This window comes from Apus apus, chromosome 3 (assembly GCF_020740795.1).
Source record: "Apus apus isolate bApuApu2 chromosome 3, bApuApu2.pri.cur, whole genome shotgun sequence".
NCBI classification, from domain to species: Eukaryota; Metazoa; Chordata; class Aves; order Apodiformes; family Apodidae; genus Apus; species Apus apus.
Genome location: NC_067284.1, coordinates 57,414,874 through 57,431,884, shown reverse-complemented (window position 1 = coordinate 57,431,884; position 17,011 = coordinate 57,414,874). Strand labels below are relative to the sequence as shown.

Sequence of the window (17,011 nt, the reverse complement as noted above, 5' to 3'; positions counted from 1 at the left end):
CAACTCAGCAATCCTACCTCAGGCTGCAGAGTCCTGCAAGGAAAGAAAAGCAGAACTGCAGATTTCACATAGCTTTTTCTGACAAGTTCAGCCTCCTCAGAGTCTGAGCCAAGGTTATACAACTGGTCTGTGTCAGAGGAGAGCCCTGGGTCCTGGGACAGAGGAAATTGAGAGTCACAGTACTTGTTGAGTAACTTGGTTGTAACAGATTTTTGAGAGTGAAAAGAAAAAAAAAAAAAAATCTTTTAATATTTTGTTCCAGAGCCACCAGCTCAAAAAAACTGCAGATTTTTGTTTTGCAGTAGGGAAAAAAAAATGGAGAGTCCTGTTTCCTAGTCTGAAAGGTTTAGATGGCTGTGTGGAAGTTAATGTGACTTATCCTTTCTTTGTTTTCCACAGTTATCATATGAATGGTAATTAATTTAAGAGTGTTTGAGTTCCTTAGATGAAAAGTGTTAAGCAAAAATACAGAACAATTGAATGCGGGGTAACTCAACCTGAACATGTGCACGAAGAGAGAACCTCAAAGAAACAGACTTTTGTGAAACTGATGTGTTTGGTATTATCTCTGCCCTGCTGCTGAATTTTCTGACTTCAGCCCATTTCATACAGATATCTTGTCAGTTTGTAGATTTACCACTTGGTATGCTTTCTCTCTCTCTAGAGTACACAGTCAGAAACTTTATATGACCCTTCTCTGAATATTAACTGACTAACTCAGAGCACCTAAATAAAGATATCTGGCAACTTATTAATAAAAGATGAGGAAGGAGTAAAAAGGCCTCTCTTCTCATCTCCATAACAAATGAGACCAGTTACAGTTCGATTGCCCTGTACAAGGGGAAACAAGGAAACTGGATGTTCTTGCTCTCTTCCTAGAGTGAATCTTTAGCTCTTGCAATGAAAGACAGCAGTGAGTTTTCACACTAAAATCTTACTAGCGAAAGAGAGTTCTTAATTCCTGTTGTTACATTTCAATAAACTGCGTTAGACTAGCGGCACAGCACTACACCCATTAATTGCTCCTGCGGAAAAGGAACAGCAGGGTATATCCCACCTGCGTTTTTCATCATCTCTCAAGCTAAGACGTGCCTTCTCCCTCACAGCCTGTGTCTGGCGGGGAGATGTTGGCCATCCCGGGCGGGTGAGTGAAGGAAGCTCCTGCAGCGCTGTCGGGCAGCTGAGAGAGAGAACTCGATCCCAGCCCGAGCTCAGCCGCTGGCACAGCCAGATGTGGCGCCACACAGGCGGCACGGCCGAGGCGGGGCCCGGGGCCGCTCGGCACCGCACGCTGCGGGCGCCTGGTCCCCCGGCACGGCCCGGCCCGGCCCGGAGCTGGGGCACAGCCCGGCCCGGAGCTGGGGCGCGATCTCAGCCCCCCCAGCGCCGCGAAGCGCCCGCGCCGCGCCGCGCTGCGCTCCCTCCCTGCCGGCCAAGGGCGGGAAGCGAAGCCGGGTCCCCGCGGCCCAGCCCCCCGGCAACAGCTGCGCCGCTCCTGATTGGCCGGCTCCGCCCCGGGCGGCAGGTGTCCCGCCTTCCGATTGGCTGCGGCCGCTGCCTGGCGCGCCGGGATTGGCTGCGGGAGGCGCCATCTCGGCCTGGGGGGCTGCGGCGCCGGTGCGGGCGGCTGAGGCGGCGGGGAGCGGGGAGCGGGGAGCGGGGCCGGGCCGGGCCGGGCCGGGCCGGGGGCTGCCCCGGGGCGCCGTAGGACCCCGGCTCACCTGCTGGGAGCCAAAAGCGCCTAATCTCACCCACACCTGAGGGGATTGTCTGTCGTTTGCGTGGCCGCTAGCGAGGAGCTGAAGAGCCGGGTAGACTGCTGTGAGCCGGCCTCAGGCAGCCCTGTGCTCTGTGGAGGGATCTGGCGAAGAAATAAAGGCATTTGCTCCTGTCTGAAAACACCTTTCCTCGGGCTCCATTTGGTAGCTGCTCGGTTTTTATAGTTACAAACACCTCAGGTTTGTCTCCTGGGTTATGCCTTCAGGGTATGTCCTACTCGAGGGTAAGTTTTATCCCCGCCAGCTACAGTCAAATGTTATAAAAATGGGGAGCTCAAGACCTGAATTTTATTCTTACACGGCTTAATGATGGTTCTGTTGCATTAATTCTATCAATGTTCTTTTAAACATACACAGCCACAAGTTGGAAGGGGGGAATGGTAATTCTTTGGGAGATCTAAGGAAGCGTGTAGGGCTACAGGGATGTGACAACCAGCAACCTTTCATGGGAAGGATTTTTTTTTTCTTTTTTCCATTCAAAATTAAAAAAAAAAATGGAAGATTGAAGGCTCCCTCCACTGAAAAAGAGTTTGATATAATTAGAACTAAATTAAAGGCACTTACATAGTTGGCTAAGGCACAAGACTTACTAGTATTGATACAATTAATTTTTGTATCACCTGACAGACAAGCTCTACCGAAATGCTTCACCTGAACAAAAGAAATACAGAGAACTGCTAAAACTAATTTTTTTTTGCAATTAATTTCTTCTTCTTTTTTTTAACAGGATCCTTTACTCACCAAAATGAGGCACAATCTGGTGTGTCCCACATCTCCCACTGTCACTGTTCCTGTAAAATTGAGTACATCCAGATCACATCACCAAAAAAGCCTTCTTAGACTAAAGCGGCCTGCTTTTAAAGACCATGAAGAAAATGGTGAAAAAAAGATTCCCAGTCATAAATATAAATGTCCAAAGGGGCCATGTCTAGTTATTCAGCGTCAGGAAATGACAACTTTCTTTAAACTATTTGGTAGGTTAATAATGACAGATAAAAATGTATTGACTGAACAGTAGAAAACTATTAAGCAAATGTTTTCTAAACTCAATTATGTTGGGAGTTCTTTTTATATAGATACTAATGGCCATGTCTTTGTCTAAGTGTATTTTGTTGCTATATTTTACTGTATATTTAATGCTTAAGTTAAAGATGCAAGGGCTACCAAACTGATTGAAAATATCTTCTGAAAATACAAATGAGACAAAGGTGGTATGATACTTCCTTTTATGATAATTCCCCTTTCATTTTTCTCTTATATTTTAACAAATACATGTAAACCAATATACATCTTCTTTTACACAAGGCTTAAAAATGCTGGAGTCCCATTTTTTATAAACGTTATTTATAGTGGGAATAACCATTAAGGGGGAGGAGAGGAATGGGAAGAGAATCTGAGCAGTTGTAGCATCTCTCTTGAATTTTTCATTTCATTTCAAGTTTTGTATTTGATTTAGTGAAAAGATTCAGTAATAGTGGAAGATGACACTTGGTTGTGATATGAACCTTAAAGTACAGAAGTGTATCAGAGGGAGTTTGTGGTAATCCTGTTACAGCACATGTTCACAGACTGTAATGCAGCACTGACCACAAATAATCAAGCAAGTGTTGCCTTATAAAGGCTGTCAGGTAACCAAGGTGCAGATATCTCAACACTCTCAAGTTCATCAGAAATAATGGTATGTGATTAGATGGAACCACTTAATGCAGGAAGAAGTCAGATAAACAGCAAAAAATACTTGTGATTTTTCACTTTCAATTCCTACTACTGAGAATGAATGAAATACAGTCACTAGATTTTTCACCTTGCCTTTCTGGTAGTTTGTCTTCTTTTGGTGCTTCAGGTTTTTTTTAGTATCTCTTTTCTCCTGTCAGTTTCTCTGTTCTCTACTGGCGCGTCTAGCTTCTTTCCTTTTATTTGCTCCAATAAAAAGACCATCTGTTATTTATTTACAAATACTTTCTAACAAAAACCAATTTTGGTGTTTGAAATGCTACAGCCTGCTTTTGTTGCAGATGATGATCTAATCCAAGATTTCCTTTGGATGGATTCTTGCTGTAAAATTGCAGACAAGGCAAGTCTATTTCCTTCTTAGTTAATAGAACATACATTGAGTGAAAAATCTGCCCTTAATTACTTGATACTGTAATGCAAATATAAACTATATTTTCTTCCTAATGTGTTTATGCTTCGAGAAATTAAATTTCTGCTTTCATCATTGACAGAAATGATCAAAATATCTTGGTGCAAGATAAATGTGTGAAGCATTTTAGAAAATAATATACTGAAATAATATATTGATACTTCATTTTACATTTTAAAACAGTATCTCTTGGCAATGACTTTCGTTTATTTCAAGAGGGCTAACTTCACAATAAATGAGTATACCAGAATCAATTTCTTTGTCTCTCTGTAAGTACTTTTAAATTACCTGGTTATATTTGCATAAACTTTGCATTGTTTTATTCCTTTGTTTATGCCACTGATAATTATGAGACTTACTTGATGTGTGTGTAGTTATTTGGGTTCTGTATGAAGTATAGAAACATAATTACATTATATATATATATATATATATATAGTGCTAATTCAACATTCTTCCTCTGATGACCCACCTGGGTGGAACAAGCTTGAGCAGCAGTGAGGGGATGCTAGTGTTGGGGCAGTGATAGGTAGCGTGGCAGTCTGCATACCAAACCAAATCTGTCAACTGTTTTAAGCATTACGAGAAATATATGCAGGGCAATACATGGCCACATACCCGTGGCTCATGCTTCCTGTTAGAAGACACTGTATCTTTGCTAGCCTTTAAATAATTTGTACCAAAATGTTTCATCATGATGCCCACCTTGGGGGTAACTTTTTATTAAAGTTTCTGTTAACATAATTTAAGTCAACTGTGAAAATGTTGGTAGAGAATTCATAAGAATTTTCTGAACAGTTCTAAAACTTCTGTGCTTTGGAACAGAGGTGCAACCAGTAATCTGTCTTTACCAAGCCTATATACAATCTCTCCATATTTGGCTGTACCTACAGAGGATTCAGCATTTTCTTTCATAGTGTTATGGTGCTCAGCTAATCTTTTCCCATAATAGTATTCCTCAGATGCTCTGATTCATGCACTAGTGTGGGAGAAAGGTGTTTGTTCCTTCTCCTGTGAGTGGTATTCTGGGTAGTGCCCACAGAGCATGGAGGAGGAAAGTGTCTGACTCCAAACTGAAGGAAGAAAAGCCAGGCCAGAAAAAAAAGAGATTAGAAAGGGACAAAGGATCTGGTGAGAAAGGGACTAGAGAGAATATCTGGGTAATTAGGAGAAAGTGAGAAAATGGGGGAGGAATTTAAACATAAAAAAAAAATTCAGGTATGATTTACAGGCGTTTAGTACTGGGTGGATCCAGAGGAAATAAATATTCGCCTGTTGTCTGAGAAGACAGGCCAGATCCAAAAGTAGTATGTAGTGAAGGAAGGAAGAAATATGGACACAAAGAAAATAATTTAAGGTTTTCATTTATACATGAAACTAGACCTATATTTTAGATGTTTGCTGCTAATATAATGTGAGTGATATAATTTTCCAAGAATAGTTAAAATCCATGAAGTAGAAAATGTAAAGTTTAAGATTTCACAAAATAGTTTTAAGCTTCATTTAGAGAATCAGTCAGAAACTGCTCATTTTAGTACAGGGGTATCTTGCCAGTTTGGAGAAAGCTGTCCAGATATGTTAGTTCTTGCATATCCTCTCATTTATGAAACTGAAGGGTAAAGCAATTGCAGTAATAGCTTAAGTTAAGTTTGTATTTACCCAAAGATACATACGCAGCTTTCTGAGTATGAAAACACTGCACTCCAGAGGGTAGGCTGGTTTTTTCTACTGTTTTTCCTACAATACTGGGAAAAAGAACTACTTCAATATTATGCCTTTTAATGTTAGAAATCATACTAATACAGTGATTTAAGATTGAACGTTTACAGACACAAACATATGTATTTGAAGGTATCTGGCAAATACAATTGAAGAAGATGATGAAGAATCAAAGTATGACATTTTCCCATGGGCCTTGGGAAAAGCCTGGAGAAAAATCTTCCCTGATTTCCTAAAGTTAAGAGATCAACTGTGGAGCAGAATGGACTACAGGGCTATTGTAAGCAGACGCTGCTGTGAAGAGGTAGGGAAGGTTTTCATATTGTAGATACTGAAACTACAACAATTAATACCAAATAACAATCTAGCTTTAGATGAGTAATTTCTTCCCAGAAGTGTGTAGACAAGCCATGGGAAAGAAAAAAAAGCAGTTAAAATGGAATGGTCCATTTATTGTCCATGATTTTTTTTTTCTTCTGCATTTAAAATACATTCTTTGAAACTGCTTTTGAGGTAAACTAAGATACTTTACGTTGCACAACTGTTGAAGCTTTTATTGACTGGAATCTTTCTGCTTTGCATAAATATTTTTATTTAAAGTTTACCATGTTTTTTTTCACTTCATTCACTTTAGAAATAGTTCCGTGTTTGCTTCATAAATTACAAGTTTGTACATGAGTGAAACTTTAAAATAAAAATCCCAGCACATCTTGTGAAAATTTAACCCCTTCAAAATTAATAATACAACTTCAGTTGACTTTTTAAGGTAATGGTTTTTCACTGCATTTACAAAAGCTCACAAGGACACACCTTTAACATTCTCTACTATTAATGCACTATTACAACCTACATTTTTCAAACGTATTAGGAGGGAAAAAGACACTTTTCAGATGGAATGCATCTGTCTGGAAAAGACCAGTCATGTTCCAAGAACATTATGTTTACTACAGCTGTTGGAAAAGAAAATCTCATTTACTCTAGAATCCCATCTTGGGGGTGGGACTGGGTGCTTATGGGAAAAGGAACAAGGGAAGTGCAGAATGCTTTTCACAGCACGCCTTCCCAGCTTCCAACTGTCACCAGTTCAGTGAAATTGTGAACCACAAGATCCATCTAGTTTGTTTAGTAGTTAGTAAAAGACACCATCTTCAGTGCAATATACAAACCATGAGCTGGTATTTGTGATGATTCGCATTAATATTGTTGCTGGAGCCTGTTGCTGGAGCATGTCCAGAGGACACCAAGCTGGTGAAAGGTCTAGAGAGTAAGTCCTACGAGGAGAGCCTGAGCGAACTGGGATTGTTTAGTTTGAAGAAGAGGAGGCCGAGGGGAGACGTCATTGCTCTCTACAACTACCTGAAAGGAGGTTGTAGGGAGGTGGAAGTTGGCCTCTTCTCTTTAGGGAATAATGACAACACACGAGGAAATGGCCTGAAGGTTTAGGCTGGATATTAAAAAGAATTTCTTTACCAAAAGAGTTGTTGGACAGTGGAACAGGCTGCCCAGGGAGGTGGTGGAGTCACCATCCCTGGAAGTATTTAAAAGAAATGCAGATAAAGTGCTTAGGGACATGATTTGAGCTCTGAACGGGTAAATTAGGTTATGGTAGGGCAATTTAGATTATGGTTGGACTTGATGATCTTCAAGGTCCCTTCAACCAGGATGATTCTATGAATATACAAAGCTGCAAACTGCTGTGTTTCCACATCTGATTCATAATAGTTCCCCTTCTTGTGCCTAAGGTAACAAACTGTCTAGTGAGAAAAAGATCATAGGCAACACCCACTGCAGCTATGCAGTATTAATCCTCTGCCATACATGAATTCAATCCCTTTTTTTCAGCTGTATGTCCTCTTGTTACTTGTATGGTTTCTGATTCATGGCTGGTTCTGATAGGTGATGGCTATTGCTCCAACACATTTTGCCTGGCAGCGAGAACGTTCTGTGCACCACAGCGGAGCTGTGAGAAACTACCACAATGCTCAAGTTCAGCTGCCCCAAGGACCTAATGCTACTCCTACAGACTGCCTGCTTTGTGGTAAGAAAGGAAGATTTGTACGACTAGGATTATCACCATCTTCCTCCTCATCTGCTAGCACTCTGGAGATGGAATTGCCTTCAGTCCAGAACTTGAAGGACACTTTTACAACTGAAAAAATGCTCATCAAATCTCCTTTGTATTATGCCCAAGGTATGGTTTAATACTGCACATAATTTTCAATTAATTTAGGCAACTGAAGCCATATTTGCCCTTCAGACTACTGAAGGGAATACTGTGTCCTTGGTGTGACATGACACGATCTCTCTGTGTGAGCAAACGTCCCTACTACAAATACAGTTACCTTGGCAGGACTGTGCTTTTAGTGCCATAGCTTCATTTTCACATCTTGTCTCTTGACTTCCTGGAAATACCAACTGTTTTATGTTCAAAGTCTGTTCAAATTACCTTTATCTACTGTGGTAGATTTTGGGTCACATTCCAGTCTATGTATGCATTTATTACTATTTTTGCATTATAAATTAAATTGAGACTCCTATTTTAAATACTAAGGATTGACTAGAAGAAAGAGTAAAAGTAGTGGTGTGTTGTCATAAGAGTTAAGCATGTGTGTTACATGAGATAAAGTGCTTTCTTGAGAGCACTGCTTTTAGAAAGGGCAGGCTGCTCAGTTGCTGTCATCAGTTTGGACATATGTTAAATCACAATTCACACTTTAATTCAAGTGTTTCTCAATTTTTGACAGAGTTGATACAAATTTCCTGTTAAGGCTGGTTGTGAATATTATTATTCTAGGTTAACTGAACCTTTGCATGTTAATCTATTAAAAATAGCACTTTGAGCCTTTGTATGAGAAGCTTCCATTACATACAACAGCTATGGGGCAAACACTCCAAGAGATTGTATAATTGAGAAGTAAACTTCCTGGTGGAGCTGTATAGGGCCTCAGCTCTTTAAAGATACTTTATGGGCTTAGCCACTACAGACTTCTTAGTATATTTAATACAGGGTTAGAGTTATTTATAGCTTTATTTTTTAAATTTGCATATGTTCTCATTAATATAAACATTTTTACTATTACAGTAGAATTGTGCTTTTGACAGTTTCAGTACAACTGTGACTCTCAAGGGAGCCCTCAGCTTTGAAAAATTTTGGCATTTGAATCTTCCTTGAGATACAGAACAAGTCAGGTGTCTGCAACATGTCACTTAATACATTTAACATGTTAAACATCACCATGTGTTTATATGGAGTCTTATGCGAGACTCTGGAAGACTTAATTCTAAATCTAGTTTTACTTCAGAGATCTTGCTTTTCATATCTGACAGAGGTCAGAAAAGAAATGTGTTTGTTTTGACCACTTGAGAATGTTTTAGATACAGTAAAGTTCACAAATAACTAGGCAAATTTCAGCACAAGTGCTGGAAGTGAACCAAAGCTACACATGTCAGCAACTGGTCTTTTTCTTAAAATAAGCACAGCTCTATCAAGCAAACATTCAGTCTGTTTCAGTTTCTCTTCCAGCTGTGCTTTAAGAACACTGCTCTTAAAGGAGCAATAGCCACCAGATAGTAGCCAGTGAAGTCAGAACCTGCTTCATTTGCATTTCAAAGGGCAGACTTTGATCCATTATTTCCTTACCAATTATTTTTTCTCCTTATTTCTGGCAGACTGTCAGAGCCTGTCCAGCAAAAGGAGACGAGGTAGCATCTTGAACCAAGACAAATCCATGGACTGGTTTACAAGCAATGAAGAATACACCCAGTGAGATAGAAGCAGATATTGTGCTTTGTGGAACAATCTGTGTTGCATCACAACACTATACCTGATGATTCTGTTAAAACTTTTCCCTTTAAATAGTCGGTGGGATTTCTAACTTTATACCCAGTAGAAAATCAAAGCTGTTATTACTTAAAAGTTATACAACTTGCAAAACACAGCAGCTACTTTGTAACATTTTATTTTATTCTGATACAATGCTTAAATTAGCAGCTAACATCTCAGCAGCCTCAAGAAAGAAGCGGTCGAAACTTTCTCAGCTTGGTAAGGAATGCTAATTAAAAAACAAAACAAGTTACTACTTCAGTATTTCAATATACAATTATTAGTTTATTATTATAAGTTCTAGGATTTCATTATATAGTAACATGTCAAATGCTAGTACAAAAAAAAGTTTTTAAAACCCACTAAACATATAAGATAAAAAACATTTTCCAAATGTCTCACCTGAATGAGCCTCCTGCCAGTAAGATGGTCTAGCAACGTAAGGCACCGAGCAGTATGTTTCAGGATCATTAGAAAGTGATTCTGTGAGAAGTAATTTTTAAAAATTCTTTCCAACAATTTAAAAACATACATGCAGACTACAGTTGCCAATGCGCATGGAATATTTCTCCCTGACATTATTTTAATTTTCTTTTTGCTTCTGTTGAAGTAATTTGTTGTCACCTATCAGTACATTCAGACCTCTTTGCTTTACTATGGATTTTGCAAATCTGTACTAGTATGAGGCATTTTTTTTCGGACTTGCCAGAACAGCAGGATTAAAAACCAGAGCACCCTGGTAACATTTATTCTGTGGTAACCTTAAGCCCTTCAGGGTTCTCTAAAACAGCTACAGGACTAGTATTCAGAGGGCTGAATTTTAGTAAAAAATAAAAATTTGAAAACAGCAGTGGAAGGGCAGTCATTCTTTATTTGCAGATTGCAATTTATTTTCTATTTAGTCTAGTTTAATAGACATTTAAACTTAAATAAGCATTAATATATACTTTTTCAAACCTGACAAGGTCTAGGCTGTCTAGAAGTTTGTCTATTCTTCACAACCATCTCAGCTGACCTAAGAAAAAACACTGCCTTTTCCTACAAACTTTACCTTCATGATAACCTTGCATTATCAAATTGCAGTTATAGAATCTCATCAGCAATAACATTCTTACCATTGTATTCTCTGAGAACTACTTGATCCTCAATGTGGCTTTCTTTGTATTCCTTTTGAAGTGGTTCTTCAGTATTTTCTTCAGTCTCCACCATTTCGTTTGATTTGCAATTCTTAATTTTAGCAGGGAGTACCAACCAATTTCTATGAGTTACCTCAATGATCTTTTCACACAAAAAAGGGAGCCTGCAGGTCCGTATTCTGTCTAAAAGGCCAATAACCTGTGTGATGCTTTTGAAGAAATACAAAGGATAAAGCAGTATTTAGAAACTCAAATCATACAGTTAAGTCTCAATTCTGCCTTTGTAACATTCTTTACCTTTGATGAAACACAAGCCCTTTGATTTTAAGGTAAAGGAGCTAGCAACCTGACTACTGAACTGGAAAACAGTGCAGTTATTTTGAGGATGTCTTAAGTGAAAACTTCTACTGACCATAATGAGAACATTTGCAAAGTAAAGGCCAAAGGATTGAGCCAGATGTAATTTATACTGAGTGCAACGCCCAAAACAAAAAACATTACATGGGGGAAAAAAATGTTATTAAACACTTTCTTAATGCTGGATGCCTATTTTAAAAGATTTTTTTATTTTGTAATGTTAGGCAATGCCTGAATAAATGCACAAGTGCCAGAAGTAAATACTTACTTTGCTAAATACACAGCACAGACACCCCCCTGTTTCAGACTTGTGTGTACAACAGGCAGAGCAGACTGTGGGCTAAGCATATCCAGAACTATCTGCAAGAGAAAGATACATATGTTTTTTTTCTAGTAACTTTTTATACATCTATAATTTTTTCCCATAACAACAATGCCTGCAAAACAATGTCTATCTATGAAAAATGAATGCATACAAGAATAGTATGTAATCACAAACCAGTTTTATTACTGCCTCTCAAAACCTTAAGAGAAACCTGAGGTCCACACATTTACAAAACAAAGTTCTTGCTACTTTCAAATGTGTTTTTATTAAAACAGCAAGTAGTGTTTCACCAGCGCAGAAGTCCTGTGTTAATGTTTAAACTCTTCCTAATTAAATTCCATAACGTAGACACTATTGAATACTTTTTGAAGACAACATTTACTAGTTTTCAAATGTAAAAAAGTAAATGTTCAAGTGCATCTTTATCATTAAAAGAACACACTACAAATCTCAGTGTCTAGCTTGCTGTTTATTTCAAGATTTAGAAAATCCATCTTTGGCAATTTATCCATCCTCTGCTAGAAAACAATTCAAACTGTACAACAAATATCTGAACCTTCCTGTAGATTGTTACTTATAACATTTAAAAAAAATTATATTTTTATGCTATATATTTTCTTTCTCTGCTCGAACTGTTTAACACAACTGTTTGTTTAAAGCATTAAGGTAAGTAGTTTGTCTGCTCTACATGGAAGAGTGGCTAACATCTAGCTGTTTTCCCCAGCACACCTCCCTTTACGAAGCAGGACAAGAGAGCAAGCAAGAACATTCCTTGTTCTAACTTAGGCTTTAGTTATATTGTGCATTCTATATAGCTGATAGCAAAGTGTTTACCTATTTATATTTTCAATAAGCTTGTGTTTTTCTTATGCTTAATGTTTGAAATACATGCCTTAGTCAGATACGAAAATATCCATTTCTCCAAAATACACTAAAGTAAGTTTGTCTTTGCTTACAAGACAGCAGTGATTAATTGTACTATTGTATTTGTGTACTTCAGCTATATTGCTCTTTCATTTGGGAACCTGTAACTGAAACCTTAAAAATACTTGTAATCTGACAAAAGAAGAAAAAAAAATAATCACAATGTTCCTTCCAATGTATGAGGATTCAGTTGTTTTTTCTCATGTTAAACTACATACGAGAATGTGAGTGTGAGCACTAGAGGTCTTAATTTATGCAGAAAAGATAAATGTCAAATGGGGAGATTTCTTGGACTTACTGCGTCACATGTTAAAGATTTCATATCCTCAGCAGCTTTTGAAATGTCTTTAAGAATGAAATCCACGTTATCTGGCCACTCTTCCATATGTCCTATTTCCCATGCAGCACGCCAGTGCCTGTAATTTTTCTTAGCTAAATTATGATGATCGTCTCTGATTTCATAACTTATAACACGTCCTTTGGGCCCAACTGAAAACAAACAGAAGATACTAGACTTTCCCCTCCTGGTAATAAAGAATTTAGAAAAATAAAAAAGTAGCATAGTAAGTAACAGAAGTACATCTTTACATCTCAGATTCACTTCAGGAAATTACCAGTTACAGTTTATTTTTTCTTTACATTTAAAACAAATTTATGCAGATAAAGTGCTGTGTTAGTTCCTTCACGGTCTGAAATCCATCAATGAACAGATGAAGTAAAGCATAGTTCTAGTATTACCAGTTGTTCCTAGGATGTTCTGAAGTAACTCCTGCAGCAAAAGACAACCTGAGCATCTGTGCCACTATCAATCTCTGATTCTCTTGCTACAGCTACTAGAGGTACGGGCTGAGAAAACTGCCGCATTGGTCACTACTCACAGGTGCTATAAAGCTGACAGACAGCGACTGCTTCTGCTGCTAATAAGGTTTGAAACAGCTGGTTTAAAATTTTTGCTGAAGTTTGCTGTTTTCCAGGCATAATTTTTTCTCCACCCGTCCCTTCTTAGGGTTGAGGAAAGGTTAAGAAAAACCCCACCCCTGCTCACTGAGCTCATGCCCTTGAACAAGATTTTAAGTGTATCCTGTGATTTACATAGGGTTGTGTTATTTCCTGTTGTTTTCCTATGTCATCCCACTACAAATCCATTCAGAACACTGAACAAAAAAAGGGATAGGTTTCCCAGCAGTCCTTCCCTGATCTAGCTCACCCTGGATCAGACAGAGGTCAGAGCCAACACATAAGAAGTGAAGGCTTCAGCACTGTCATGTGTGACCATCTTTAACAGTTGTAGAATAGCATCACCAATTCTTTATTACTCAAGATTATCAGCTTGCAACTATTGGAGGAATAAAATTATTCACATTGGTCCTCTGCTCACTCAAAAAATTTCCTACATTTTCAAACTGACTTCTGGAAAAACAAGGAAAACTAGTTAAAACAGCTACATATCTTCCAAATCCAAAGATCTTCAAGTCATGACAAATGCCACATGCTTAATACAGTCTTAACTTTGTCATGTTGCATGTCAATAGTTTCTGGGAAAAAATAAAGTAATAATGGAAAATAAAACAAAATGAGAGCAAAACAAAGAGAGGAGATTAATGAAATCTGTTAAATAAATAAGAATTTCGGAAATTAAATACTTCCATGGACCTTGGTAATGCATCCACTACATTTAAATTCCAGCATTTACCAGTGTTTTCTTTGTTGGGTTTTCACTGTATAAAATGGTGGCAAAATTAGTCACCATTAGGAAAGAGCACATTAAATCACTATTTTTCTTGGTCAGCACCAAATTGTGTTAAGCTGTGACTAACACTGCCTATATTTGGTGCTGATGTAAGTTCAGTAAACTTGAAAAAACAATATAATCTTGTACCTTTCCACCCTCTCTCCTCAAGACAGAGCTGAACTGGCACACAAGAACCTTCTTCCCATGGATGGGGTTAACAGCCTGGCGATGCTAAGGATTTTGCTGACTTAGCATGATTACAGCTAAGTTTAAGGGGTCAGAGGAACCTACTGGACAAGACTGGAGAAGGAGAAGAATAATTAGTAAGTCCAGGTGTGGTGGTAAGAAATAGCCACAGTGGACTGAATATTCAAGGCAGAAAGTAATTTGCTGTGTTTAGCACAAACTAACTCTTGCCTTAGCCAACCTCAGGTCTTCAATCTCTTTCTTAGGATTTAGGGTCTGCGTGTAGAGGAGGATAGAAAAAGCTAATTACTCTTATTTTCCCTCTTCCCAAATGCATCTCTGGAAATAGAGGTGCTGACTTTCATCTTCTGTTTTGTCAGCCTCTAGCTCCCATGGCAGCATTGGCTGCTTTAAGGATAATGCCACACAATTTTCACAATCCCATTAAGGAAATACGAAAAAACCCTAGTGTCTTGGAGAAAGATGATCGAAGGAACTAAGGAATAGCAGTAGGAGATAGAAAGTGGGAGGGTGGGGTGGGAGCAGAAGTGCAGCTGCTGACCTCAAAACTTGGGCCCAATGTATATCATGACCACTTGCAGCTGAGTGATCTTGGGGCAACACTTAATTAAAATCATCATTAAAACATGCATTTCAACTGAATTAGCATGCCAGGCAGAGATTACTGCAGCTAAACCAAAGTACTAAGAAGAACAAACTGCTCTGTTTGTCTCAGTAGAGGAGCCTACAGATTCCCTTTGCTGCTGCTTACATATCCTCACCAATTTTAAACTCCTACCATTTACTGAGTGTAACCATTCCTAGCTCCTCACAGTGTCCTCAGCAGTATGACCTGGCATCTAAGAGCAGGGCTGGAGTAATGGCAATCATGACACCCTTGCCAAAAACTAAAACTCCTCAGAAAAACTCAGGCTTCTATAAAGCCTTATTGTTATCCCAGAACACGTGTCAAGGGACAGCAGATATACAGAACAGCTACATGGGAGAGTTCAAGAAAACCGATTTGCTGTCCTAGACTCTAAGGTTATTTAATGGACTTGAACAAAAAGAGTGGCTGATTTGTTCAGTTTGTCCCCTCACAAGAGTGTAAGAGGAAGCACCACCTCCCACAGATACTTAGCTGGGAGAAAGGTTTTCTGTCATGAGCTACTGAATGATTCAGAGTACAACAACAAAAGCAGCCGGAATTGTAACCATTTTACAAAGCATAGAATACATTGGGAAATAGTAATAAAGAAATGCTGGGGTTTCACAGAAGCTCAGGATACAGGAGGCTTCTTGGATTCCGTGATTACTGCTGGCACCTTCAGGTATTCACTTACTCTGACGGAGGGGCACACACAAACACTGCCTTTGAACAAAAGCCTTCAGGATATGCAAGTCGTGCTTTTCTGCTGTATTTATTAAAGATGATCCATGATGAGGTTCCTGTCTTTAGCCTTATTAGTCCTTTAACATTGCAGAGAAGGGCAGTATTCTGCAGTAGCAGAAATCCGTTTAAAAATCAATTGAAAAAGAAATTTAAAAAGTGCTTTTACTTTCAGGCGTGTGCAAAAGCAACCACAGCAAAAACAACTGTGGGGTTTTTGTCTTCTTTCCTTAAGGAAGCTGCTCTATCAGGAGCCCATAGGTCAAATTACTCTAAAATATGGTCCACTAACTGAACTGCTACAAATGAGATGAAATTGAAGGAGGAGGTTTCACCCTCGGGTTGCTGAGTGCAAAGGCTCTCTATCTTTTACAAGACCGAGACCTAGATCAAATCAGGCCAACTGTAACTTGAAAAAATAACAATGAGGATCCACATACGCATTTTTACTGTTATCAGAGAAAGGATCTAGTACGGTTAAGCCAAAGCCAACAATAATAACGGCTAAGACTCAGCTTTTTGCAGGACCTTTGGTAACCCTTTCTGCTATGGCTCTCAAAATACAACCAAAACAGCCTGCAGTCCCTACAAAGGTTCTGGCACAGATGTAGTCTTCCTTTAAGTCTACAAACTATTTGTGAACATACAAACTACAGCAAAACTTTCAAGAACTGACCAGAAGTATGCGGTCGAAATAAAGTTAAACATGGTAAGCGCTGCTTCTGTGTTTTCTAAAACCAGGTTCTCACCTGCCCTCGACAGAAACAAGCTCATAGCACCAGTCCCGCTGCCAGTTTCCAAAATGGTATCTCCCGGATGGATATCCATCATCATTAACAGAGCACTCACATCCTACAGGTAAGAAACAGACGGCACGTTACCAGCCTTGAAAACCAAGGGTGGGATTTGGTCAGTGACCTCCCGGTCACCAGCCAGACCGGTGAAGAGCCGATACCTTAGGGTAGGCGATGGTGGGCCCCCGAGGCATCAGCAGCACGTACTCCTCCAGCGAGGGCCGCCTCAGCAGCAGCCGCGCCCCGGCCGACGTGCGCAGCATCTCCCCGGGCAGCCGCCCGATGATGTCGCTGTGAAGCAGCACGCCGCCGGGGCCGCTCAGCGCCGAGCCCGCCTCCAGCCGGCACAACCGCTTCAGCGTCCTCTCGTGCTTCCTCCGCATCTCCGCCAGGGCCAGCTCCCCAGCGCGAAAGGGCCCCGGCCGCGCTCCCGCCTCCCCGGGCGGCACCTGAGGGACGGCCGCTTCCTCCCGCTCGGGGGCCGCCGCCGCGTACCGCTCCAGCGCCGCCGCTTCCTCCAGCGGCAGCAGCCGCCTCACCCGCTCCAGCGGCGACAGCGACGCCCCCCACGCCCGCTGCCGCGGCCCCCCGCCCGGGGGTGCCCCCCGCCCGGAGGACGCGGCCCGCCGCAGCCCGGGCCAGGCCCGCATCGGGGCAGCCCAGGCGGCAACGGACGCCCCAACCGCCGCCCCGCGCGCCTGCGC

At 40.3% G+C, this 17,011-nt stretch overlaps 2 protein-coding genes across 2 annotated transcripts; one reads left to right on the top strand and one right to left on the bottom strand.

The window, feature by feature from the left end:
• Positions 1–1,899: 1,899 nt before the first annotated feature.
• Positions 1,900–9,407, top strand: SPDYA (speedy/RINGO cell cycle regulator family member A). The gene is made up of 7 exons (XM_051615025.1): positions 1,900–1,985; positions 2,506–2,752; positions 3,794–3,852; positions 4,105–4,190; positions 5,773–5,944; positions 7,537–7,831; positions 9,310–9,407. Exons 2-7 carry the CDS (start codon positions 2,524–2,526, stop codon positions 9,405–9,407), a joined length of 939 nt encoding a protein of 312 aa, XP_051470985.1. The 5' UTR covers positions 1,900–1,985; positions 2,506–2,523.
• Positions 9,408–9,583: 176 nt separating this feature from the next.
• On the bottom strand, positions 9,584–16,998 carry TRMT61B (tRNA methyltransferase 61B). Its single transcript, XM_051615361.1, has 7 exons — positions 16,469–16,998; positions 16,263–16,365; positions 12,504–12,694; positions 11,225–11,316; positions 10,579–10,808; positions 9,866–9,946; positions 9,584–9,692 (listed from the first exon to the last, which is right to left on the bottom strand). The coding sequence occupies exons 1-7, from the start codon at positions 16,955–16,957 to the stop codon at positions 9,649–9,651; spliced, it is 1,230 nt and encodes a 409-aa protein (XP_051471321.1). The 5' UTR covers positions 16,958–16,998; the 3' UTR covers positions 9,584–9,648.
• Positions 16,999–17,011: the final 13 nt, after the last annotated feature.

Coding starts and splice junctions, on each gene's coding strand:
- SPDYA (XM_051615025.1), top strand. CDS start 2,524: ATGAGGCACAATCTGGTGTGTCCCACATCTCCCACTGTCACTGTTCCT. Junction 3,853..4,104: donor GCTGTAAAATTGCAGACAAG/GCAAGTCTATTT, acceptor ATTTTAAAACAG/TATCTCTTGGCAATGACTTT. Junction 4,191..5,772: donor ATCAATTTCTTTGTCTCTCT/GTAAGTACTTTT, acceptor ATGTATTTGAAG/GTATCTGGCAAATACAATTG.
- TRMT61B (XM_051615361.1), bottom strand. CDS start 16,957: ATGCGGGCCTGGCCCGGGCTGCGGCGGGCCGCGTCCTCCGGGCGGGGG. Junction 12,695..16,262: donor CTTGTTTCTGTCGAGGGCAG/GTGAGAACCTGG, acceptor GTTTGTTTTCAG/TTGGGCCCAAAGGACGTGTT. Junction 9,947..10,578: donor AGTTCTCAGAGAATACAATG/GTAAGAATGTTA, acceptor TACTTCTCACAG/AATCACTTTCTAATGATCCT.